The following is a 24,223-nucleotide window of genomic DNA, read 5'->3' on the forward strand; positions in this document are numbered from 1 at the left end:
CAGCCTAATAAACTACTTTATCAAAATATTTTAAATAATAATTACAAAAATATGACTCAAAAAGATAGTTTTTGACTTGCCGACAGATTTGGTGAGTTGCAAGATCCAGCGTGGCCGGTGCTGGCAACCTAGGCGGATCGGCGCTACGCTGTATCGGCGCTCTGCAGCCGACAAGTTTCGTGAGTCAGAAAGACTCGCGTTATCCGAACGAAATGCTTTATTTATATTTATTAAGTTGGGTGGCAACGTTCGTCCAAGTATGCTTCTCCATCCTGGCAGTGGGTACGTTGTAATTAACTCTTGTACTTAAAATTGACAGCAATGTTCCGGTTGGTGTAACGGTTAGATGAGCTGGTGCTTTCTTGCACGACGTTCTGTAATTAAATATCTGTGATCTATATTATCGCTTCGTCGTAGAGTATTGGTGCATGCTTAGGTGTGCTCATACCTTGTACCCGCAATAGCAGAGTCACGCCGACTGTACTTCATTGTATTTTGATGCGTAGCCTGGTGGTGCGTGATGACGCGTCTGTCTGCCCTTCACATGAGTGAATTTTCTTTTGTTGTCGTTTCAGCGGCTGGGCTATATTACCTGGCCGAGCTTGTGGAAGAGTTTACCGTTACGACTGGAAAGATAATTAGGATACTAATTCTGGTGTGTCCAGTTTTGCATTCTTGCTTTCTGTTTTGTGGCGTAAGTTATGACAGTGGATTTAATTTATGAATTGCTATGTTGCAGGTGACGCTCGCCATTTACATCGGGCTATTTGTTTTTGAAGATCTTCCCACGACAATGATTGGCTGCGGCATGCTCAGCCAAGTGATGCATATGCTGGTTTTGCGCACTTTCCCTTTTTTCAACCTCTATTCTGTGCCTTTCTTGTCCGCCTCGGGTACGTGTTTTTGTACAGTACTAACAAAGCCCGCTAGGTAGTGAGAGAGCGAAACTAATTGCTGCGCACAGGTCGTTTACTATTGGGATAAAACTGCACACTTTGTGGCAATGCTTGATTTACTACAGAAAGGTGCATTTTATTCCAGTGGCTAGCTGCTCGCATTTGCATGACTGTCAACACAGAGTATATTTCAAAACAATGTATGTAGTGTGACCTACCAAAACCTTACATATTGTCACGGTACATCTTTTCACATTATGCAGCCACGTGCTCTCTAGCCTCTGAAAAACTGTAAATTGACATTACTGCACGCATTTACACACGAGACATTAGTTCAAGACCTGTGCAGTTTTGCGTTGATAAAGAAATGGGGCACAAATAGTCATGCATGCAATTCTTAATATGTAAGGAACAGCAAACACAGATTGAATGAATTGAAAGTATTTCTCAAATGTTGATCTGTTAAAGTTTCAATGTTTACTAGAAGTCCTATATCTCGGAACTTGTTAGGGCACCTTAGCATGAGTTTCTCCTTTTGTTAGATAGCTGCCTAAAATTCTGAATTCTAATAGACTTGTACAAGTTAAATGTTTGTGTCTGATGTGTCTGAATAGCGTCAAGTTAATACTTTGCTTCTCTTGGCAGAAATATTGATTTCTGATTCCTTAGAGTTCTTGGGGCCCTATAACGTAAAACTATTCCAATTTGTTTTTATTCCAATCTCCTGACGTCAAATTAACGTAACTGCCGATGCAAGCACCGGGCGGTAACACACAGCATTGTCTTAATAGCCCAATCACACACTCCTCATTTGTAGGAGGTCACTTTTGTTTGCTTTAAAAACAAATAACATTGCCTGCATTGAGCTGTTTTTCTTATCTGATTGGCTGACAAGAGGCGAGGAGCATGCTCAAGTGGAGAGGGTTTCGATGGGGCCGAGCCTGCGCAGTGAAAATAGATAACCGAGTGAGGAGGATGGTACCGGTGTCTGCCATTGTTTTGCTACACCTTACTTTGCTTTCGGTGGCTGGTTGAAAATCGTGGCGGCATGCAATGGAAGGTTAAGAATGCTGCTAAAATGAATCCTCAGCAAAGAAGAGTTCGCAGAGCCATGTCGTATACATGGCCACGCAAGAAGCATTATTATATGCAAATAAACCCATGCTCTCCGGGAGGTGCGAGTAGCCAGTGCCTGAGCGATCGGCGGGCAGCCATCTTCTATTCCTTTCAGAACGGGGCAGTCTCTGGCTATTCAGAAGAAAAATCATTTTTGTTCGGCATATTAATGCATCTTTAATGTGTACTCGTCACTTTGACGTGGTGAATTTTTGTGATGTCGCGTGACAGACAGGTAAAGTGGGTGCAGCCCGAAAACTTCTGACCAGTAGTGGATGGCTAATGGCAAAAAAGTGTCGAATCAGAAATAATGTTTCTTTTGTTCGGCCTAACCATGCATAATCAGTGTGCACATATCAGGTGGGGCGTTTCCGTGGTTTTCGTGACATCGTGTGACAGACAGGTGAAGTGGGGGTGGCCCAAAAATTTTTCGAACAATCGTGAAGGGTTGATTGCAGAATTGGAATAGAATAGTTTGGAATATCTTTACGTTATAACGCCGTTGGTTTGCACTTGCCAGTAATAAATCAGTGCAATCTGCCAACGTGCAATAAGCAAACTGATCACCCCAGTGGATGAATGCAGAGTGATTTGCTGTGGGATGACACTACAGAGTGGATGTGTAGATGCCAAATGTGTGCAAAAGTGGCTGTTGTGATGTGCATAGCAGGCAAAACTGCATGTGCCAATCTAGGAAAGCAAAGGGTATATTGTAGTGAGGCCCTGTGATCCTTTGAGACAGTAATTAATGCTGAAGCTGTCACTACCTCTCATACATGCCTTTTTGCAAAGTGCGACTCCACACTCTGTACTTGTAGCACTGTTCTTGGTCACTCACTTGTCTATAGGTGACAGCATTCCTGGCACAGTGCCAAGAACGCTGTCACCCATAGGCGCTGACGCATCCGGTGCTATTCACGCAATATCTCCCAAAAGCTTTCCCTGAGACTACCGCCCAAGCTTACAGACGATCAAACTAAACTACTTCGTAAAAATGAATTAATAAAACCTTTATGTAGAGAAAGAATGGCTGTATTGCTTGGATGGTGGTATGTAGATTGTTTGGTGAAGTAACTGAGGTTTTTGCAAAAAAAAAAAATTTAGTTTGCTTGGAAATCCTGCAACATGCATCATTATCATTAATAGCTCAGTTATCACAAGCGAAAAAAGAAAAAGCAGGATAGAGGGTGATTTTTTGTCTCTATTTCGTACAAGATTAAATGGACCCCAGTGTGCATTGCTATATTGTGCCTCTATCCAGTACATCCTGTGCATTGCTGCCTTGTCTTGTATTGGCAGTGCTTAACATACTCTTGACGGTGTACCATTATAAGAACGAATCTTCCTTGTTCATCCTGTGCAAAGAGTGCAAAAAAATAAATTATGAAAAGGAGCAGAAAGACAAGACAAATGCTTCCTCTCTATGTAATTAGTTTTAAAGAACATTGAAAATTATGCATACAGTCAGCACCAATCTGGTGGAGGTCAAACAAAAGCCAACATTGTGTACACGAAGCAGCTGAACATGAATTTGATCTCTCCAAGCCATTTATTGTGATTTTGTGACATACTGATTCTGAGCATCTATGTTGAAAACAGTATGCTTAAGCATATGAAAGCCAAACTCTGGCATCATGTGTAATTGTCCAACAAACACATTTCAGTCTGTCACCATCTCTCGCTTAGAAAATTACTCTCTGCAAACTGAAACTTCTAATGAGCTGCACACTCAAGAAATTTGCATGGCTACATTCAATGAGATACACAAATTGCAGTCATCATGTGCAATACCAGCTGTTTTACAGGCTGCATTGAGGTGCTGGATACCACACATTCTGGAGTAGCTTTAGTTTGAATGGTTATTCATGCATTTGTAATACAATTAGTGTACCTAACTTTGAATATTTATTTCCTTTCTAGCTCTTGTCATCCTGAACCACTACCTTGCATTCAACTACTTTTCTAACAAAGCCTATACTTTGAGTGAGGCAAGTGTTGTTTAAAATTTGTTAGCATAGTCAAGTTGTGCCTCTTAGCGGATACTGTAATGGTCATTGTGTATGCAGGTGCTTGCATACTTCACCCTCTGCCTGTGGCTGGTGCCATTTGCATTTGTGGTCTCGCTTAATGCCAATGACAGCGTCCTCCCGACTCTTGCAGAACGGAGGCCACTTCTCAGTGGTATGTGTGTTGTAAATTTTATTAATAAATTCAAGCATGAGGCATGAAGCTAAACGAAAAGCACTTTTGCAAGACCATAAAGGTGAATGTGGATTGAAGCATAGTTTTTTTTTCTCATATACGTAGTTGTGATGCTGGTAATTTGGTGTATCTTTGACCAAGCCTGTTATGCCACTGAGAGCCACGGCTAAGTTCGACCAGCAGCTTTCCGTTATGGACATTAACCCTGTAACGCCCACGCACAGTTCTGCACCAGGAAAATTTTAACAAATTGGACACCTTGATTTCTTGCCATGGAAAGTACATTTTTTTACAAAATAAAGGTGAAATGTTATATGAGGTATAACTTAATTAGTTTTGCAATTATGTCATAGGTAATTGATTTGTTAAACTATCCCTGGCTGGAACTTTATAATGGCTTATCCAAAACACAACTTCTAACTTTCAGTTAAGTTAGCTGCACATAAATAAGCATTATGAGACATCAAATTGAGTGTAGCGTATATGTTATGTTGGGCATTATAGTGTTCAAATCACCAACCGATCAATCAACTCCAGGTGGCAATCAACAAGAGGTGGCAAGTTTGATACCCAGCCACTGCAGCTTCATTCTGGTTAAAGATGTATACACAAACACATATATGCTCGGGTCTTGGTGCATGCAACAAACCGCGAGCGTTATCCTAGAGCCAACAGCCCAGTTATTGCTTTGAGGTTTCAAGCAGTCAGTATGAAAAAAAATAAAGAAGTTAGTGTGTTTAGAGCTCTGTTATTCCAGCTGATAAGTGTGGATGTTTAGCAAAAAAGAAAGATGAGTATCTCAGAATTTACTGTGTGCTTCACACTAGCTTTTTGGTTTGTGGCCTTGAGAGTTTGACACAGCGGCCTACAAGGGAAAGAAGGCAACAAGTAAATGACATGTTAGGAGCTGTCGTGCATGGCATGTTACTGTTTAGGGTGTTTCGCCTGAAAAGTGTTTCACCTAAAGGCTTTCAGCCTTTAGGTACATAATGCTGGCTTGCAATAGCTGTTGGTGCGATTTTGTCGTGCTATTGTAATTTCTGATGCCCCATAACTAGTACTGCGCATGCCCCAGTGCATTGAATATAATCATGTTAATTCATAACAATAAACAGTTGTGTCACCGCATGCTGTGTGCATGCCGTGTGCTGAATGCTGATGATAATCATACTGCAGACAAAATGTCCATGAATTTGTCAAAAACTCGCACTGGTGTTTAACCAAAGCATTTAGCTGCTGTATGAATTTATTGCCCCAATTGGAACCCATTATGATTGTGAGTGGTAAATAATTAAGATTCAAGCATGTGCAGTAAATTCAAACAAGTACTTCCTCTCACCGTACCTCCTATAATGGTTTATGTCAAAGTGCTGCTCTGCACACCTTCTTTCGCTGAAAGACATAAATGTTGACGTGGGCTTATATAAATTAGGTTTAAAATAATAGAAAAAGAACTACACCCTGCTCGCTGAATTTATTAAATGTACCTTAAATTGCATATAAGCAGGCATCTTTGGGGATTGCGTGCATCACTTGGTCAGTGAACACATGCCATAAATTCATTGAGTAGCTAGGTGCAAATAGTCACATAATCTTTGCTATTTTACTCGTGTTATATTTGAGAATTTACTATTCGAAATTGTCAAATATTCATTGCTGAACAAACACATGGAGGAATTCAGTTCTGCATAATAGTTGCCAAGCATTGAGTAAGCATATCTCGCATGAGGCAGTCTACGAATTTGCTGTCTCTATTCAGCATTTTATCATTTGGCCTATCCCAACATGTTTGGGTTGCTTCATAACAGTGCACGGTGCTATAGTATTATCCTTAGCTCTGTCAGTGACCACCATATGTACTATTTAGTAAAGCAGTGAATGGGCTAGTTGGTGGACGTTCATGATTGCGTTGCGCTTAGTATTGCACTGACAAAATGACTAAAGAACAAACATAAAATAACAAAAAGGGGACATTCGTAGTGCATTTGCGCCATGTACATCCACTTTTTGCTATTTTATGTTTGTTCTATGGTCATTCTGTCAGTGCAATACTAAGCGCAACACAATCATGAACTATATACTACATGCACTGGTGATCTGCTGCTGTTTTTTTCATAACTGTGATTGTTGTCGTACATCAGAAATAATCTTACTTTCCTTTTTTCTCATTTGAAATGTTCAACAAATATTCAGTCTCGTGCGCTGATTGTTAATGTGCAATTAGCTTTTTTTTCTAAGCCAATTAAAAAAAATTTTTTTTGTGTGTGTGTTAAGATGTACAGAAAAAATGAACTGCAGCAAGAGAGCTGAAGTTAAGCAAGTATGTTTCTGAATGTCCAATGAGTGCAACTCAGCATTTTAATGTATGATTCTCTAGTTTAGACAAAGTTACGAAAGTCTAAATAAGCAAAATTGCAAGTGTGAATTTTTGTTGGCGATTTCTAGAAAATTTCAAAATGTTGCCATGTTCTGAAACGCGATATCATAGTGGTTCTGCACCCTATGACTCTCTAGAATTCAGGCAAAAAAGAAATTAATTCAATGAGTAGCAGGGACAGTGCCGCTCTTTAAATTTCCAACTTGCAAAATTAATTTTATTAGAAAAATGCAAAGAACTGAATAGAGTGGCAAAATATAGTTTTCAAGCTGCAAAACCTGGTAGATTTTTCCTGAAGCAGCATTGAAGGCTTTTTCTATGCAGGAAAGGAAGCCAACATGGTGCTCTTTGAAACGAGGCCAAGATAGCCTGGCTCTGATGAGTAGTTGTGGCATGGCAAACAGCACAAAATGGGTCATTTTCAGGGCTTCATGGGTGAAACTGAGTATTTTGTAGGATAAATGCAGCATTTCTTTCTTAACGAGATGCAGTTTTGAGCTAGTTTTCTTGCCGCCAGGTGTGCCATAATACAACCTTTGTCCGTAAAGTTTCGAGACTGATTTATTTTCTTCTCTAGAAACTATTCACCAAAACAAATGTTGGTGCGTATGTGTAGTGCAATCTTTTCGAGATAACCTGAGCTATTTATGTTAATTGCTGTGGCAGCCACTAGATGGCGCTACATGTAGAAAGATAATTTGTCACTAGTCTGCGCATTCCACTATGAGTGAATGTGGAGAGATGGACGGCCACCTCGAACAGCGGAGTAAACATAAAATTCTGTTTGAAGCCTGGAAAGACAGCCACACAGACGTATGAGCTCCTTCGTGACGCTTACGGCAACGAGACATTATTGCGGGCGCGAGTTTTCAAGTGGCACAAAAGGTTCGTTTCGGGGAGAACGTCAGTGGAAGACGACACAAGGCAGGGGCGCCCTGGAACCTCACGGAATGAAAACGTTGTGGCTCGGATCAGGGAGATCGTACAGCAAGACCGCACCATTACAGTCCGCATGCTGTCAGATGCTCTCAACATTAGTAAGACAACATTCCACCAAATTTTGCGTGAGAACTTGGGGAAACGAAAGCTGAATGCCAGACTTGTGCCGCACTCCCTCACACAGGACCAGAAGGACACGCAGGCATCATTGAGCGTTGATTTGCGCTCCAAGGCAGAGAAGGATGCTGCATTCGTCGACAGCATCATTGCCGAAGACGAAACATGGTGTTTTCAATACGATCTTCAAACAAACAGGCAGAGCACCGAATGGCTATCCACAAGCTCTCCGGCGTCGAGAAAGGTGCGACGACAGACGACCGAAACAAAGGCAATACTGATAGTTTTTTTTCGATGCCAGAGGTGTCATACACCACGAGCTCGTCTCACAAGGGCAGACGGTGAATCGGGAGTTTTATATCCGCGTACTCCAACACATGCGTGATGCACTGCAACACCGTCGCCCTGACTTATGGGCATCTGGGCAATGGACCCTTCTCCATGATAATGCAAGGCCGCACACTGCTCTCAGCGTGACAAAATTTCTTGCCAAGCACAGCATTACTGTACTTCCCCATCCGCCATACTCACCTGACCTCTCCCCATGTGATTCTTTCCTGTTTCTTCATGTGGAGAGAGCCCTAAAAGGTCACTGGATGGGGAGTGTGGAGGCCATTCAAGACGCTACGACAAAGGAGCTGACAGCCCTGCCAAAAGAAGCGTTTTCCAACTGTTTCCAAGACCTCAAAAAGCGTTGGAAGCTGTGTATAGGCTGCAAGGGAGACTATTTCGAAGGGGCGCTGCACAAATGATTTCAATGTTAAATGCATTTTTTGTAATGGACTCAGTCTCGGAACTTTACGGACAAAGGTTGTATATAGCGTAGAGCAGAAAAACAACAAATAAAAACTATATTTCTTGTGCTATTTTTTGTCTTCAAGACCCACATCTCTCCCTAAACGTTGTGCAACACATTGTGTCTAAGAATGCTAATCAAATTATGAATTTCACTATTTGAACACCCCTACAATTGAGCAATCGTGCTACATTGTACAGAATATGGGACACAGCTTTTCTGCTTCTTGTGCAACACATTACGTCTATGAATGCTACGTGCATTTTTCGCTGACATGCCATGCATAGTGTAACATGAACCGCGCAACTTCATTCAAAGAAACTTTTTTCCACATCCATCATTATTTAGTTGGCTGGTAGCATCATTAGTCATTGCAATGCAATCAGCAGATTGAATGTTGCCATTACATGGTATCTGTAGCATTGTACACCTCATACTGTAACCTAAACAGACAGCTCACCACACCCACCGCTGTTGTATATACATGCAGTGCAAAACAAAAGGTTGAGTGATGATGATACCTGAAATCATTTTTCCGCTGTTCATTTTTTAGTGATCATATTCATAGACACATATTGGAAGCGGGAAATCGGTCATCCACCTGACTGTGGCACAAAGCTACAAAGGAAACCCATACAGGTTTCTCAGAAAGAAAGTTTCTCAGTTAAAGGGACACTAAAGGTTACCAGAAAGTCAAGTTAAAGTGGTAGAGCAATGTTCTAGAACGTCTAAGGCGTCAGTCTAATCGCGAACAGAGCTTTAGTAACCGAGAAATTGAGGTAAATGCATGACACGATTTGAGACCCCCAGCGACATTCCGGTACTAGCCTGATGACGAAAGCACTCCTCATAATTTGTGTTACTAATACTCAACTACTCGTATTAAAAATATAATTTCATTCGATTATAAGACGGAAGAAAATGCTACTTGACTACGTCTATTTGATTCTAAGAAAAAATAACATTTTGACGTTACCCTTCAGTAGTATGGGTGGTCGAAAGGTTTCGTTTTCGCTCGACTCTGCGCCGCGCACGCTTTGGAGTTTCAGTAGTTTCCTTATCGCGTCGTGCTGTGCGGGTCTGCTGGCTCGCGAAACTTTCATTTCGAACAAGCAGTGAGAATGCCACGTCCTTGTGATGTCTTGGGAAGCCCTCGTTGCTTTCCCGCTCCGGAGAACCGGTGTCGAGGCCGCCGTTGTAGTACGCAACGACGCCGGCAGCGCGAGCCCTCAGCAGCAGGTCGCCCTCGTCAGTGCTCAAATCGCTGAAGTTGAGCCCAGCATCGCGAGCCAATCTGTCGTTGTCAGGGTCCATTGTGACGAGTGTCGAAACTTGCGTCATAGAATAAAGTACCAGCTTATGGTCGCGCTTTTCTCCTTCCACTAGCCACCATACTCCCGCTTTCGCTCTGCTGTCGGCTCTGTCTTGGCTCTGTTTCTGGCCGCGCGTTTGCGTTTTGCGCAGAAAAGCCGTAGCGCCGTCTGCGGACGCCGTTCTACTCACCGATGGCGCAACGTCACTATGAGACCATGATGTCAGTACTCCTCGATCGGAGGGCGGGCGATTTGAACTGCGCTAGAGGTACGCGGACGCTTCAGAATGCATTTTCTCTTAAAATAAGTCTCTCCTTGGCACGAAACAAGCGTTTCGAGGTTTCTGGGATGGTATTTCAACAGTCCACGTAAACTTAATAGTAACCTTTAGTGTCCCTTTAAAGAAATTAATCCTGGTCCGGGATGTATTTCACCACATTCTTTCAGTTCGCCATTTCAGTTATATACTAGTGTTGCTATGCCTTGTGCATTCACCATCCAATTTGTAGTGGTTAAAGGGACACTAAAGAGAAAATTAAGCTAAACTGTATTAGTAAAGTATGCTTCTACAACACCAAAAAAGCCACGCCCCGTGAGAGGATGCTTGGTAAACTAGAAAAGACGCAAGGGCAAAAGACAGGTGGGGACATTGCCTTGAAGATCTCGCACCAGCTCACTGTGATGTCATGGATCTCAATGGTGTCTGCCTAAAGGGACACTAAAAGCTAATATTAGGTCGATGTGGGCTGTTTAAATACCACTTCATAAACCTCGCAACGCTTGTTTCATGCCAAGAAAAGACTTAGTTTACGAGAAAATTGCATCTAAAGGGTCCGAATACCTTTTTCACATTTCAAATCTCTCACCACCGAGGGAGTGGTGGCATTGCACACGCCATCACCGCCCTTTGCTGCCGTCAGTGAGCTAAACGGCGCTTGACAGACGGCGGTACCAAGCCAACGCAGATAAAGTGAGAGTGGCAGATTCGCAGCTGCTTTTTGGCCATGTAGTGTAGAGTTTTCGGGCATTCCGCAGCTTGACATGGAAGTTGAATTCTCTGCTACTTGCAGTTTGTGCGAGTTTCGCAAGCCAGCAAAACCAGCACGGCACTACACGACAACAAAACTATTTAAATGTGAAAGTGTGGGCGGTGCAGAGCCGAGCAAAAGCGAAAACTTTCGACCGCTCGCGTCGTTGTCAAGGGTAATTTCAATGAGTTCATTTTTCTACAAGTTAAATAGAATTGGACAAGTAGCATTTCATTTCGTCTTACAATACAATACAAGGATGATTTTTGCAACGAGCGGTTGAGTACTAGTGACAAAATTTAACTGAGGAGTGCTTTCGTCGTCAGGCAAGTGTTTGAAAGTCCCGGAGAAGTCCCTAATCATGTCCTGCATTTATCTCAATTTCCTGAGTATTAAGGCTTTCTTCTTGATCATATTGATGCCTTAGAGATTCTCGAACACTAATCTATCACTTTCGCTTGACTTAATATTTGCCTTTAGTGCCCTTTAAGCCTAGTTAGTTTTTCTCAACAAAAAAGGACTACACTATATTGTCAAATTTCTTTAGAACTTTTGAGTTCTAGAAAACTCAAGGTTTGAACATATCGAGTTTGATAACTTTCACTGCACCACAGGGCCCAAATACAAGAAAATACTTTGAAATTTCGTGACATCATGCTGTGGCACCAACACTGGGTTAACACCGGATTTTTCTTTTTTTAGAGGAAGTTTGGTCGACATTTTCCGCTTTAGTAATCCACCTCTTACAGCAAAGTGAACTAATATGGAGTTTTGAAATACCTCAAGAGTCCGAACTGGCTTAGTGTTTCTCTTTAGTTCCCCCTTAATAAGCATTTAGCAAGGTATAATAATGTGTACATTTGCTGGAATTGGACATCATGTCCTCATTAAACTGATTTTCTAAGTTACTGTGCTTCCATTGTAGGGAGCGCATTCAAGAGAGAAGTTGGCTCGAAGGCGTAGCTTCCATACCGACCATGGTGGCCGCAGCTTGACGCAGGCAAAATGCAAAAATGCTTGTGTACATAGATTTAGGTGCTCATTTAAGAACCCCAGGTGGTATAAATTATTCCAGATCTCCCACCACGACATGCCTCATAATCAAATCTTGGTTTTGGCACGTAAAACCTCATTATTTATTTTAATTTATTCAAGGGAAATGCGCAGAAGGTACCGAATGCTTGTGTCAAAAAAAAACTTCCGTTTCATATTTACACTAAAAGCATGTTGTGTTTGCATTGTTTTCTAGATGACAATGATGTCGTCTCAAACTACTTCTCTCAGCGAAACAAGCGCTACAACTTGCTCTCATTCTTCAACAAGGCCAAAGAGTCCATCTTGCCTCAGCGTGTCAAGAAAGTGTTTTGAACATCCCGGTAATGAGGCTGAGTGTTCTTCACCTGTGTCCTCCCTTCAGACATGCAGAGTGATCTTTATGTAAATATGCACATCAAGACTGTTGGTATTTGTGCCTGTGTGTGTGCAGCTTTTATTTGTAAGTAGGAAAATAAAAAAACCCTGACAGTGACTGCTTTTGCAGATCTTTCTTTATTGGTAGACTATGGAAAACATGTCTAGCAGTGAACAGCCTGACTCTTTGTTGTCATATGGCAAAGTTATAGTCCAGTCTTTACAAGTGTTGCTAGTAGATGTGATAGATGCTGCAATTCCCAAGTGTGTAATTAAGCTGGCCTTTCATTTGTAGTCGATGTTTTTGCTTTCCTGAACAGCCTGGAAACTGAAAAGAGAAAAACATGATCAAGTGAGGGACGCGATGTATCAACATGCATCAATACAACAGAAGGGGCTGCAGCTGGCACACACAAGGGTGAAGAGCACCACGGTACATTTTTCATTCATGATAATGGTTGCTGGAGAAAAAGGAACAGCAAAACAGGATACTGTTTGCCCTGTGCTAACAATTCCTGCAGCTGTGCATTGTCCAATTGTACACATGGCAGTACAGGAGAACTGTTTTTCAGTTGGCAGCTTGCATGAGGTTCTTCAATTCCATCTGTTGTGAGCCATTCGGCATACAGAAAGGACGCAGTACATGTATACCTTTTTCACTGCAAAGGTACAAGGTTAATAGTTTGATGCTCTGCCGATTCCACTGTATTAACTTTCAAATTCAGAAATGGAGCCCAACTATGAGGAAATCTGTGCCTGTCAGTCAACTGTGCTTGCTCTTAACTTTCGCTTTCTTTTTACCTTATTTCACTGTTGCAACTGGGGCATCATGACCAAATTAAGCCAGCTCTAAAGTGCTTCGAAAAGCAATGATAGTATTCTACAGATCATGCAATCCCTGGCTCCATGCGTATATCAGCTTTCTGTTGCTCAGCGTAAAGTTTCACTTTCAAGAAAGCCAAAGCACTCGAAATGGCTTCAAGACTCGAACAATTCGAAACGTAAGTCTTCAATTTTACCTCAAAAGTGTGTGTCTTGGAACCTTGAGCTGAGGGCACATAATACGACGCAGTGTTCGATACGATGTGCGGCACATCTCATAGATGGCTGCAGCGACTATGAGAAAGCTAATGGAACCTAACTGATGCGTTAGATTGTACGCATGATGGCTGATGCAGACACACGGAACGTATTTTCGGCGTTGCATCGCCCAGTGTCAGCACGTACCTTTTTCGCCGGCAACCACTATCATGAACGAAAAATGTACCGTGGGGTGTCTACTGTGTTTGGTAACTACATGTTACGCCTAGGCCGAACGCGCCGACGGCGGGCGACACCATGCCGAAAATAGGCCTAATGCGTAGCTGAGCTCCAGAAGCGCCCGAGAATGTCTATAACGCATTTCAATGTGCAACATAAGCGGCGATTATCCCCTTTCTCTCTCGTTTCAATAGGGATAATTAGTCTCGTTTTACAGGAAATAAGACTTTCTGTGCAGTGAGAACTGAAACTTACAGGCTTTCCTAAGGAACGGCAGGACGACGTAAAGCAGGAAAGTCAAAGTGAGAACAATCATGACGAGTTGGGCCGCTGGTCAAGGCTGGCGTACCATGAGGTGGAGGTCGTAATATACACTTTTTGCGTTGAGACGTGAAGCCCGATGACAGGTGCGAGCAGTAAAGGCATTTGTAGCAGCGTCGGTGTCAAAATTGATCGTCGCCATGGTTAGTACGCTGGCTGAATGCCTTGCACTGTGCAGCTTTGTTGTAAGAAACGTAAACAGTGAACATCGGACATCTTCGGGGTCAGCGCGAAAAAATACAACTGCGGATTTTGTAGCGATGCAGATCAGGCTTCGCTCGGTCTGCATCGGCAGCCTTTAAATTTTTCTATGCACATGGCCGCGGTGGACACCGGCAGAGCTGATGATGCTGATAATCGTAGTAACTGAGGCCCACTGGGGGGGATCGGTTAAGAATCGGGCGGCATGTATTTGTAAAGTCTTCAATTTAAAACATATCTAGGACATTATCAGCAGGAACTAAAATAAAATTAGAGTGGAAAATATGACAAGTATCGTGAAATCTAGACCGATAAGATTAAGCACAGACTGATTTGCTATAGTTCGTGTATTGCATCACGTGATGTGTAACGCGAACAGGACACGCTGGCTAACCACTCTGCTCTTCAATAAAAAGTTATCTCTTTCTCACACGGGACACGCAAGACGACTGAGCAGACGAAGAGAGCGCCGTGTCTTCGTTTTTCTCTGTAGTTGTTCTCGTGTCCAAGCAATGACTCGTATACGCTCATACCCACTACCGGGGATCGGCCAAGAAGCAGGCGGTATTACATGTGTTTTTATGAAGATTGAAACGAAAATAGCACAAATAGCAAAAATAAATGTAGAAACGCAACGAAAGTTGTAGGGAATTTTGAGGTGAGATAGTTTAGTATCAATAAATAAATAAATGGCCCACTAAATTCTAGGCTCTACATCTTCTCTGTCGTCTTGTGCGTCGCGTTTAACGAAATTCAGTAATAAAATTTTCTATCGCAGTGTATACATTCTGTGTCAAAATCATCACATGTATCAAAATCCATAACATCGTCGCGGTGGTAAGCTAGTGTGGAAAATTAAAGGTGGCGTTGCTTTCCATTTCTTGCGTCTATTCTGGCTTTTAGCAAGCCTCCAGCCGTGGTAATACCAGCTGGCCGTTTTGACATCCTAGAAATGAAACAGAGCTGGTGGGGGGGAGGGGGGCGGAGTATTCTGTAAGAGTCCACCTAGTGGACTGTCCATTTCGACCGCTGCTGATTGCCTAGGGCCGCTCGTCTCCTCCTCTCTCGTACAGCTGCATCCAATCAGCAGCGGCCGAAATGGACAGTCCACTAGGTGGACTCTTGCAGAATACTCACCCCCCCCCCCCCCCCCCCAGGGCACCAAACGTAGTTCCTCGTCGTCGACTGCGTGTTTAGCGCAGACCCAATCTCGGCGACTGATGAGCAACGACCTTCCATAAGATTATCGGAATCCACACGCCATGCACACACGTACAGAAACATTTCTGCAGATCCGCTTTCGTAATAATTTAGATATAACGAATATTGCTTGCGAATTATCGCTGCCGCCCTCAGCCATTCCTGAAAACATTTACGCAAAAAAATTCGTATTGAGGGTGACGTGCTGGCCCTGCAGAAAATATTCAAGTGGCAAACCACGGTGATCCGGGATGGGCCACACTCGTCTTCAGTGTTTCGGGAAGGGGGCTCGGTAGAAAAGTGCTGGGTTCGTGTTGAATGTATTCATAAGTGTACCTTTCATGGGCACAGCAATGGGCGGGGTGCGTTTGACCAGTCAAGTTAAACGGCCGAGAGAAGAAGACATTGATATAGCTGCCACAAACACGCTTATTGATGAATGTGTGTTAAATTGTTAATTGGAGGCGAGAAAGAAGTTCACGTACAGCCATCCCCCCCCCCCCCAAAAAAAAAAACAAGCTCATCTCGCCAGTTTGCTCATACTTTGATTTGGTTAATCCCCCTTTAGGTGATATTCGGTACATTAAGACGCCTCACCGAATAGTGAGACCTGCAATAATGCAAAGCTTTCTTGCGGCTCGAAAGCATGGCATGGCGCGTTGTTAGCAAAAAAATATATAAATAAATAAACATTTAAAAAAGCGTGCGTGTTTTCTTACTCTGCAGCCTGCGCACTACGCTGTGATTTGAAGTGCTTCATCTCTAGCAGACTGATATAAGAATTTGAAATTCGAGTTGAAAACGACTGCGGGGATTAGCGTTGCCCTGAAGGCGTCTCAGAATGCTGGCGTAGTGAGCGTGCCAGCGGCGTTGCAGGTGCTGCACCGCGATGGTGCAACATGGTAGGCTACTGCTTGGTGCCGCAATGCCGGACGTACGCAATGGAGCCCGGTGTCAGCCTTATTCAGACGTAGCCGCAGGACAAGCCGCGTGAAGCTTGGCTCGCGAAACATAAAACCGGCAAACAGTCATCGGCCACAACTCGGTTATGCAGCAAGCACAGGCGCGAGGAAGATTTCTGCTACGGCACCGGGTCTGCGATCTTCGGAAAACGCGCACTGAGACGCTCACCCGAGTCCGCTGCCCGACTAATGTCATGACGGTTTGGTCTATGAACTTGTCGATGCTATAGATACTGGCAAGTTCACTGGAGTGGAAAGGGAGCGGTAAGAAGCACATTATAAAAAAGTATGACATATGATCATGTTTGTGTTATGAATTAACGCACTGGATTACAAAAAAGGAGCAGCGGGAAATCGCACGCTGAGAACACCGATAAACATACAGTGCGACGCAACTCGAGAAATAATATTGAAATGTCCAAGAATTTAGAAGAAAAAAAAGATTGAATCGTCGCGACGGCACATCGCAGTCCCCGTAGGCGTCGAAGTCTCTACAATGAAATTATTTTTGAAGAGCTCTGATAGCGCCCACGCAACAATGGTTGTTTTATACTGTCAAATGCTCATTATTCTGCGGCCTAAAGCTCATGGCACGGTGCGAAAACGCGCACGCGGCGAAAGCGAAACAGTGCGCGGACAAGCATGCAGACGTGTTCTCTTGTGTTCTCTTTATTGTGCACAGTGCCATTTCTGTAAGGGGTACAGACCCCGTCAAGCCGAATTCATTTGGCTTTTTGTCTGTACTTCGGTCATCTGTACATGTATAGATGCAAATAAACCTGAATTGACGCGCAGTCGGTCGCTGCGAATCTGTGCGATCCCTGCATTGAGGCGTCATTCTATTACGCTCCATTTAGTTATACAAACACTATAAGAACATATTTCACATAGTTTGCTTTCAGCGTTTACCTACCTTTCACGCAAGAAGCCGGTTCGGGAGACTCCATCGCGGCGACCGCGCGTAGTGGCGTTCATTGTACGTATTCGGTTAAGAGATAGCGTCTGTAAATGATTCTGTGCTTACAGTTTGCCCAAGATTATTATTTAGCGAGTAAGAACTTCTCTCGTTTCGAAAGTACTTACAGAAATGTCCGGGAGAGCCCGCGCGTGGTGTTTTCGGTGAACGCTGACAGCAAAACCTATGAGGAGCGCGGCGCGTGATCCCTCATACTACGCCAGCGAGGCGCTTCCGATAGATGGCGACTCCGTAACTCCTCGCCGCCAATAGCCGGCGCGGATGCAACGGACGCCGGGGCTTCGTAAACAGCGGCGGACATTTTGGCCATGCAGTTCAGCGCTGTCCCAACGCCTCCTGCTAAGCGCGTCCAGGCATGTTTCAATGCCACGTGTCTTCGTGTGTGTGTGTGTGTGTGTGTGTGTTGTGTGTGTGTGTGTGTGTTGGTGCCCACGCTTGTCAATGCGCGGCAGCCGGGGAGAGGAGCTCCCCAACTGTGAAGCGAGGAGGTCTGGCCGGCGCCGGCCCGGCGGATACGTCACTTCTTGTCACAACATGTCCGTGCGCCGCCGTCACGTGCGCCTCTTCCGAGCCGTTCCTTCTTGCCCTCGACTCCGAGAGTATAAAAGCAGCTGCCCCCGGACGCCAAGAGAGAGGCTTCGATTTCTTCCGTCGAGTAACGTGGTCTTCCGTTTCTGAAATTCGGTCGACCTGACCGGCCGCTCTTTTGCGATTCTAGAATAAACAAGTTGTTCTGTTAGCAGTCGACTCATCCTTTGCCAGGACCTTCGGATGCTTCCAGCTGTGCCCCAGGCCGCCAGGCCAACGCTACCCTTGGGGCTTGCGACCCATTTGCAACAAAGGTCAAACTTCTTTGTAATTCGCTTTTTTACTCTAATCTAAACTACTGTTTATTGGTTTGGGGCACAACTATTCAAAATAATTTACAAAAACTTTTTGTCCTCCAGACAAAATTTGTCAGACTGCTTTATGATTTACCATATAACAGCCATACACACAGTTTGTTTTCAAAAAACAAGCATTATACCAGTAAAAAATCTCTATAACTATAAGCTAGCACAAGCCTTCAAACGCGAAGTGCTTGCAAATAGAATGTTTCTACGCGACTTATCATCACTAAAAGAACATTTCCGTACACATTATCCGTCACAAAGAAAAATGGAATGTTATAACCCCTCGGACTAACTACTCCAGAGAAAAACTGTCCTTCACCCTGACCACTCTCCTGAATAATTACAACAAAATTACCACTGCCATTTTAAAAATAAATAAAACTGAAATACGGCAACACTATGTATAAGGTATCTCGTCTTTCTCAATGGACGATTTTTGTGTTCATTCCTTGTGTCCATTTCGGTGCCTATGTATGTTTTCGGCGTTCCTTCCTGTAACCTTTTTTTACTGCCGCCTTGTAGAGGGGGCTGCGGGCGCCTGTCAAGCTGCCGTTTGTTCGTGCAGCTTTTACTTGCAGCCTCCTCCATCTTTCTTGATGGGAAATAAACATTATTATTATATCTTCTTCGGACCACCGTCAGTCGTAAATCGCTCTTCGAAGAGGCGGCACGGTGTGTCGAGTGAGCTCTGAACATAACATTGCAATGTGGTGAACGCGGTTTCAATCATGGACTTGAGACTTCAAAGAGTTATGAAGTTGGGTTAAAATACATGCGTGCCGAGCAACGTGTCATGCGATGTTCGTGGCATTTCACGTTTGTCCGAAATTTTGAATAACCGCATCAGCAATACCATTGGGATTATCAGAGCTACTGCGCAGATTTTTAGGAATGGCATGCTACAGACTTATTGACGGAGTGTTTCGGCTCCGGAAACGGCCGACGACCTCAATGTGCGCAAACGGTGAGAAAGCCCCGATGTGGTAATTTACTAGGCAATAGGTATCGCCGTTGTGCCTGAATCGCCTGAACTCCTTTGTCGGTGTACTAATCATACGCAGCACGCAAGGCAACTACTTTTGGGCAGGAGAAACAGCGCTTGGCAGCTGGGTTCTCACTGTACGATGGCGAGATTAGGAAGGTTACCAGTGGCGCCGCAGGCGTCGCACCCAGATTGGGCATCAGACGGGAGCGACGGGAAAGCGTCGGTCTTGGCTCGACTTTTAACGCTAGCTTGACTATTTTTCTTCTCCCTCCTTATCTGTTCTTCCCTTGTCCCCTCCCTCCCAAGTGTAGGGTAGCCAACCGGGCACGTCCTTGGTTAACCTTTCCCTCTTCGTTTCTCTCCCTCTCTCTTGACTTTTACCATTCCGAACGCTAATTACACACAGGAGCACAGCAGCACGACCGGCTTTATTACTTGGCGACCTGTTCACCGGCGCCGCCTCCGTAGCCCCCGATTTCTTACTGCTTGTTTAGTTCATTCTTAGTTCGCCCGACCGCCGCTGCTCTCCGTGGCGCTACAACTTACCCCCACGCCGAGTGCGGGCTGGCGTAGCGGTAGCAGTGGCGGCTTCCTCGTTGTGTTTTTGTGCGCGTCTCAACACCGTGTTTCCGGCTGTTCTGATTGCTGCCCGCATACGTGCCAAGAACGCAATTACTGCTGAGAGCCTGAACATTTCGTGGGCAGTTTCGAAGCCTTCGAGCCAGCACACTGGCAATGATTGCTGGCTTCTTGGCCAGAGCCGTGCAAGATTGCATTGCATGTGAGGGCTGCCTGAGTAATTTGAGGGCACCAGCTTCTCAGTCTACCACTACTGCCATCATAGCAGGCATGGACCGGGGAGGGCTATCGTACCCTACCTTAGCTTTCGTAGGGTTCGTCAGCCGCCTGGAAGGTGCTGCATCAAGTTTGGCTCCTGTGCTTGTTAGGGGGCCAACGCCGCTTAAGAAGTTTGCAGACCTAGTGCTGCCGTCACTCACAAAAAATCCGCTGTTTGCGTGCTCGAAGGACACCACAGAGCCTCACAGAAGGGCACTGCTAAAGCTGATTGTCCACAAGTTTATGAGGCCATTTTTGTCTAATTTTGCCTCTGATCTCACAGAAGTGCACGCCAAACGGAAATTAATTAATGCCAAACCGAAATCTCGAAAGGTCCTAAAAGTGTAAGGATCTGGCTGACCTGAAATAAAGTTCTGGCCACGACCGGCTATTGTGTCTGGCAAACAAGCTTTTCTAGTCTGGTTTTATTCATTTTTCATGTAGAGTGCGTCTTGAAATGATTAACAATCGGGTGAATGCTCCTGAAAATGAGTAAGTGTGCATGGCGCGCTTTTTGCCGTAAATTGGCGGAAAGTAGCGCGGCTTCGCCCTGGGATGCTGCTAGGTACAGAGCAGAAGCAATCATGTTGAGATTGTGCAGCTGTACGCGCAAAAAAGCCGCTCGAGTAGCACCAGAGCCGCGCCCACCACTACAACCGCTCTTTGAGCTTGTTTAGCTGCAAAACTGCTGCGCTGAGAAAGAAAAATATTACCGCTATCAGCCGTTAGTCGGGTACAGCTTTTTGTGGCCATGCAGGGGAATTGCTACGAGCGCGAGACGCCTGCTTCTGCGCTGTTCTCGCACGCTCATGAGCCAGAGACTTAAGCGTGTTAGCTGACAGCTCGCGCTCTTAACTACCACTGTATACAGAAAGCTGTCCACGATTATTGCATCTTATAAATATTAACACGTCTTTGCGGTGCGTGCTTAAAAAACGATGCGGTTTAACTCGGCCTACCGGCAACACGGTAACGCAAGCGTACTGAATTTAACAGAAGCGCACGGCGGGCGCTGCCGAAATGAGGGTAAGTTGTGGCGCCACCTGTTGCGGCGCGCCGTCCCTCCTGAACATTCACGTGGTATTTGCGCGGACACGCGCCGCCATAGGAGCCGGCGTAGTGAGCAGGTCGCAAATAAAGCCGGTCGTGCACAGCAGGAACACTGGTGTGTTTGCAGGGAGTGGTCTTCATACAGCTGTCGTCACGTGTTGTAATGCGCAAGGCCGACCCTATGTAAGGAGCGGGTGTCGCAGCAAAGTTGGCTCATCCCGCGGAGAAAGTGTGTGTGGCATATGGCCGAAACAATACAAATCACAGAACGACCACTACAGATTCCAAATAAAGGTGTCTTCAGCAGTACCATTGGTAGCTACAGTGGTTTAATACTAATCGCGTTAACGTCATCATTCATCGTGGAATAGGTTCCGAGATGAGTCGAGGTGTTCCTGTGTTTTTGATGACGTACGAAGTACGGATATCGGAGGGTCGGAGGAAAGAACAACCGATCTTCTTCTTTACGAATAATTATTGCATGCTTCCAGTCCAATTGAATTTCCGGGTGACAAATTTCTCATATATAAAGCAGAGCGCATCGCTCGGCATACCTCACAAGAGACGCGTTGGGTATTTCATGAGCACCTGCATGGCGACTTTTTTTTTATGTTCAGGTCAAGAAGCGGGGACAGCACACCTGCTTCATTTTCGCGACATTATAATGTCACTGTGGGATAGAATTTTATCAAGGGTAACTGTGCTTGCCATTTTGCGGTCGTCGTTCGCTCTTACATTTTTTTTTTAATTTTCGTCCAAGATGCACGTAAATTAACCTTCTAAAAATACCAAAATGATACGTTTACGGTAAGATAAGCGACGCACTCCGGGTTGTCGATGACCGCGATCAAGATAGAAAATGCCAGAGAATTGGTCCAGACACGACAAACGTCGGACACGCGTACGGTCATAACGGCCGCATTGATTTTTTACGTAAGGATACGTAAGAGCAGTTGGCGTGACCCTCGTGTAGAACGCGGGAACGGCGGCCTCTGGGGTGAACACGGGCCAGCCAGCGACGTCTAACGATAGTTGCTGGGCTCAAAAGCGCCCAGCAACTAGCGTTAGACGTCGGGTCCAGCAGCAGCTTAGCGTTAGACGTCGCTGGCTGCCTCCGGAGCGCTGAGGGGGCTGTCGCGCTCTACACAAGGGTGACGCCGACTGTATACATCTATGTACACGAGCAATATCTTACATCAAAATGTGGCAGCCGCCTCCGCCGGGAACCCAACCGACGAACTCGGATTGGGCAGCAGAATGCCACAGCTGCGGCGGACAGCTACGAGTATGTACGTATATACTGAGGGTAAGTGGGCTAGCTAAAGCACAGCGAGCTTACCGCCCCCCAAAGCACGCTCTGAAAACAGGCGTAGAAAGAGACGTTATGAAACAGCCGTATCTTCGGCGCTAAATGTTTCTTGCAACGTAGTATAGTCATCGTCATCGAGACACGGGCCTATGCCTCGACGGTTGGCCTCATTCGCGCCAGCACTGCAGCGAACAGCACTTTGTCTTAATTTTTTTTTAACCCTTAACCACGATTTAGGGCGCTGCTAGCACATCCACGAAGTCGGTGTCACGATATAAGCGCGCGCGATATGAAATCGCAACATCTGCAAGGCGGGGTCACATCAAATGAACGGCGAACCATTGCCGCTAGCAGTCAGTAACGAGACGGCGCGAATAAAAAATGAAATCGATAATAAAACTTGAAAGGGGTTCCGACACGTTACGTAGTATACGCGCTGTTGTGGTCGCACCGCTGGTACGAGTTGTTGGGAACTCGGCGCTGACGCCCGTTGTTGCACCTGGGTCGCAAGCCCCAAGGGTAGCGTTGGCCTGGCGGCCTGGGGTGCAACTGGAAGCATCCGAAGGTTCCGGCAAAGCATGAGTCGACTGGTAACAACAAAACAACTTGTTTATTCTAACATCGCAAAGAGTTGGCGGTCAGGTTTGACCGAAGTAGAGAGACGGGAGAGCACGTTACTCAACAGAAGAAATCGGAGCCCTCTTTTGGCGTCCGGGGGCAGCTGCTTTTATACTCTCGCAGTTGAGGGCAAGAAGGAACCCCTCTATAGACGAGCATGTGACGGTGCCGCTCGGGAACAATGGGATAAGGTGGCGCAGCGTCGTGTCGGCGCCACTCGGACCCCCCTTGATTCACAGTTGTTGGGAGCTCCTCTCCCCGGCTGCCGCGCTTCGACAAGCGTGGGCACAATGGGAAGAGAAGGAGGAGCAGCCGTCGTGTCGGCGCCGCTCGGACCCCCTTGCTTCACAGTTGTTGGGAGCTCCTCTCCCCGGCTGCCGCGCTTAGACAAGCGTGGGCACAATGGGAAGAGAAGGAGGAGCAGCCGTCGTGTCGGCGCCGCTCGGACCCCCTTGCTTCACAGTTGTTGGGAGCTCCTCTCCCCGGCTGCCGCGCTTCGACAAGCGTGGGCACAATGGGAAGAGAAGGAGGAGCAGCCGTCGTGTCGGCGCCGCTCGGACCCCCTTGCTTCACAGTTGTTGGGAGCTCCTCTCCCCGGCTGCCGCGCTTCGACAAGCGTGGGCACCAATATGCACATACACTCACACACGCACATGAAGACACGTGGCATTGGAACATGCCTGGACGCGCTTGGCAGGGAGGCGTAGCGGCGGCGCCGAACGGGCCAAAATGTCTGCCGCTTTGAACGAAGACCTGGCGTCTGTTGTATCCTCGCCGGCTTTACCGCGCGTCGTAGGCGAAACGTAACAGACCGCCCCGCCGGGGGAAGGAGATCCCGATGGACAGGGGACTGCATCCGCTGTCCGGAGGGATGTCGCTCGATGATGCTCATAACCGAAGTCGGGCGTCCCTCGACGTTTCTTGAGCGCAGCGCACAGAGAAGGCCTCGTTCTCTCGTTCAGGTTCGCACGGGACACTGCAAAGTGACTTCGGGAGAGTTCACATTTTTGTTCTCGTTCCCGGCAAGCGTTAGAACTACGCTGAAACTCAACTGCTCAGTCAGCAAGCACGGCACAACCCTCACTAAGCCCTGCCAGGCTCTTTCCCCTTCTATACCACTGCCTAGTTCCTTACAGTAGTCTAGCAGCACTTAGAACGCGTCCACAAATTGGAAAATTGCACTAGAAAGCATATCATCACTTTGAAACACTAAACAAAAGCAATATGTTAAAAATCCTGCCTCAGGAAGAAAAACATCAGTAACAAACAATTTTGAGGCTGATTCCTACGTTAGGGGCTTCGACTTAAGCCATCGGCGTTACCGTTGAGACTCCCCTTTTTGTAACGCACCTCAAAGGAATATTGTTGCAAAGCGAGGCTCCAGCGCAGGAGGCGGCCATTTTTGGGAGAGATGGTC

The 24,223-nt window shown here is 45.7% G+C and overlaps 1 protein-coding gene and 1 long non-coding RNA gene across 3 annotated transcripts; one reads left to right on the forward strand and one right to left on the reverse strand.

The window, feature by feature from the left end:
• Positions 1 to 127: 127 nt before the first annotated feature.
• Positions 128 to 12,312, forward strand: LOC142566140 (protein TEX261). 2 transcript variants are annotated; one of them, XM_075676961.1, is made up of 6 exons: positions 128 to 282; positions 576 to 655; positions 740 to 893; positions 3,933 to 4,000; positions 4,079 to 4,193; positions 12,034 to 12,312. In XM_075676961.1, the coding sequence occupies exons 1-6, from the start codon at positions 213 to 215 to the stop codon at positions 12,150 to 12,152; spliced, it is 606 nt and encodes a 201-aa protein (XP_075533076.1). In that variant the 5' UTR covers positions 128 to 212; the 3' UTR covers positions 12,153 to 12,312. The 2 variants fall into 2 exon arrangements, with proteins under 2 accessions (XP_075533076.1, XP_075533078.1); XM_075676963.1 differs by lacking the exon at positions 4,079 to 4,193.
• Position 12,313: 1 nt separating this feature from the next.
• Positions 12,314 to 14,542, reverse strand: LOC142566141 (uncharacterized). Its single transcript, XR_012824979.1, has 2 exons — positions 13,710 to 14,542; positions 12,314 to 12,522 (listed from the first exon to the last, which is right to left on the reverse strand). It is a non-coding gene; the product is annotated as an uncharacterized LOC142566141 (long non-coding RNA).
• Positions 14,543 to 24,223: the final 9,681 nt, after the last annotated feature.

This window comes from Dermacentor variabilis, unplaced genomic scaffold, assembly GCF_050947875.1.
Source record: "Dermacentor variabilis isolate Ectoservices unplaced genomic scaffold, ASM5094787v1 scaffold_12, whole genome shotgun sequence".
NCBI classification, from domain to species: Eukaryota; Metazoa; Arthropoda; class Arachnida; order Ixodida; family Ixodidae; genus Dermacentor; species Dermacentor variabilis.

Coding starts and splice junctions, on each gene's coding strand:
- LOC142566140 (XM_075676961.1), top strand. CDS start 213: ATGCTTTATTTATATTTATTAAGTTGGGTGGCAACGTTCGTCCAAGTA. Junction 283..575: donor CTTCTCCATCCTGGCAGTGG/GTACGTTGTAAT, acceptor TTGTCGTTTCAG/CGGCTGGGCTATATTACCTG. Junction 656..739: donor TAATTAGGATACTAATTCTG/GTGTGTCCAGTT, acceptor GCTATGTTGCAG/GTGACGCTCGCCATTTACAT.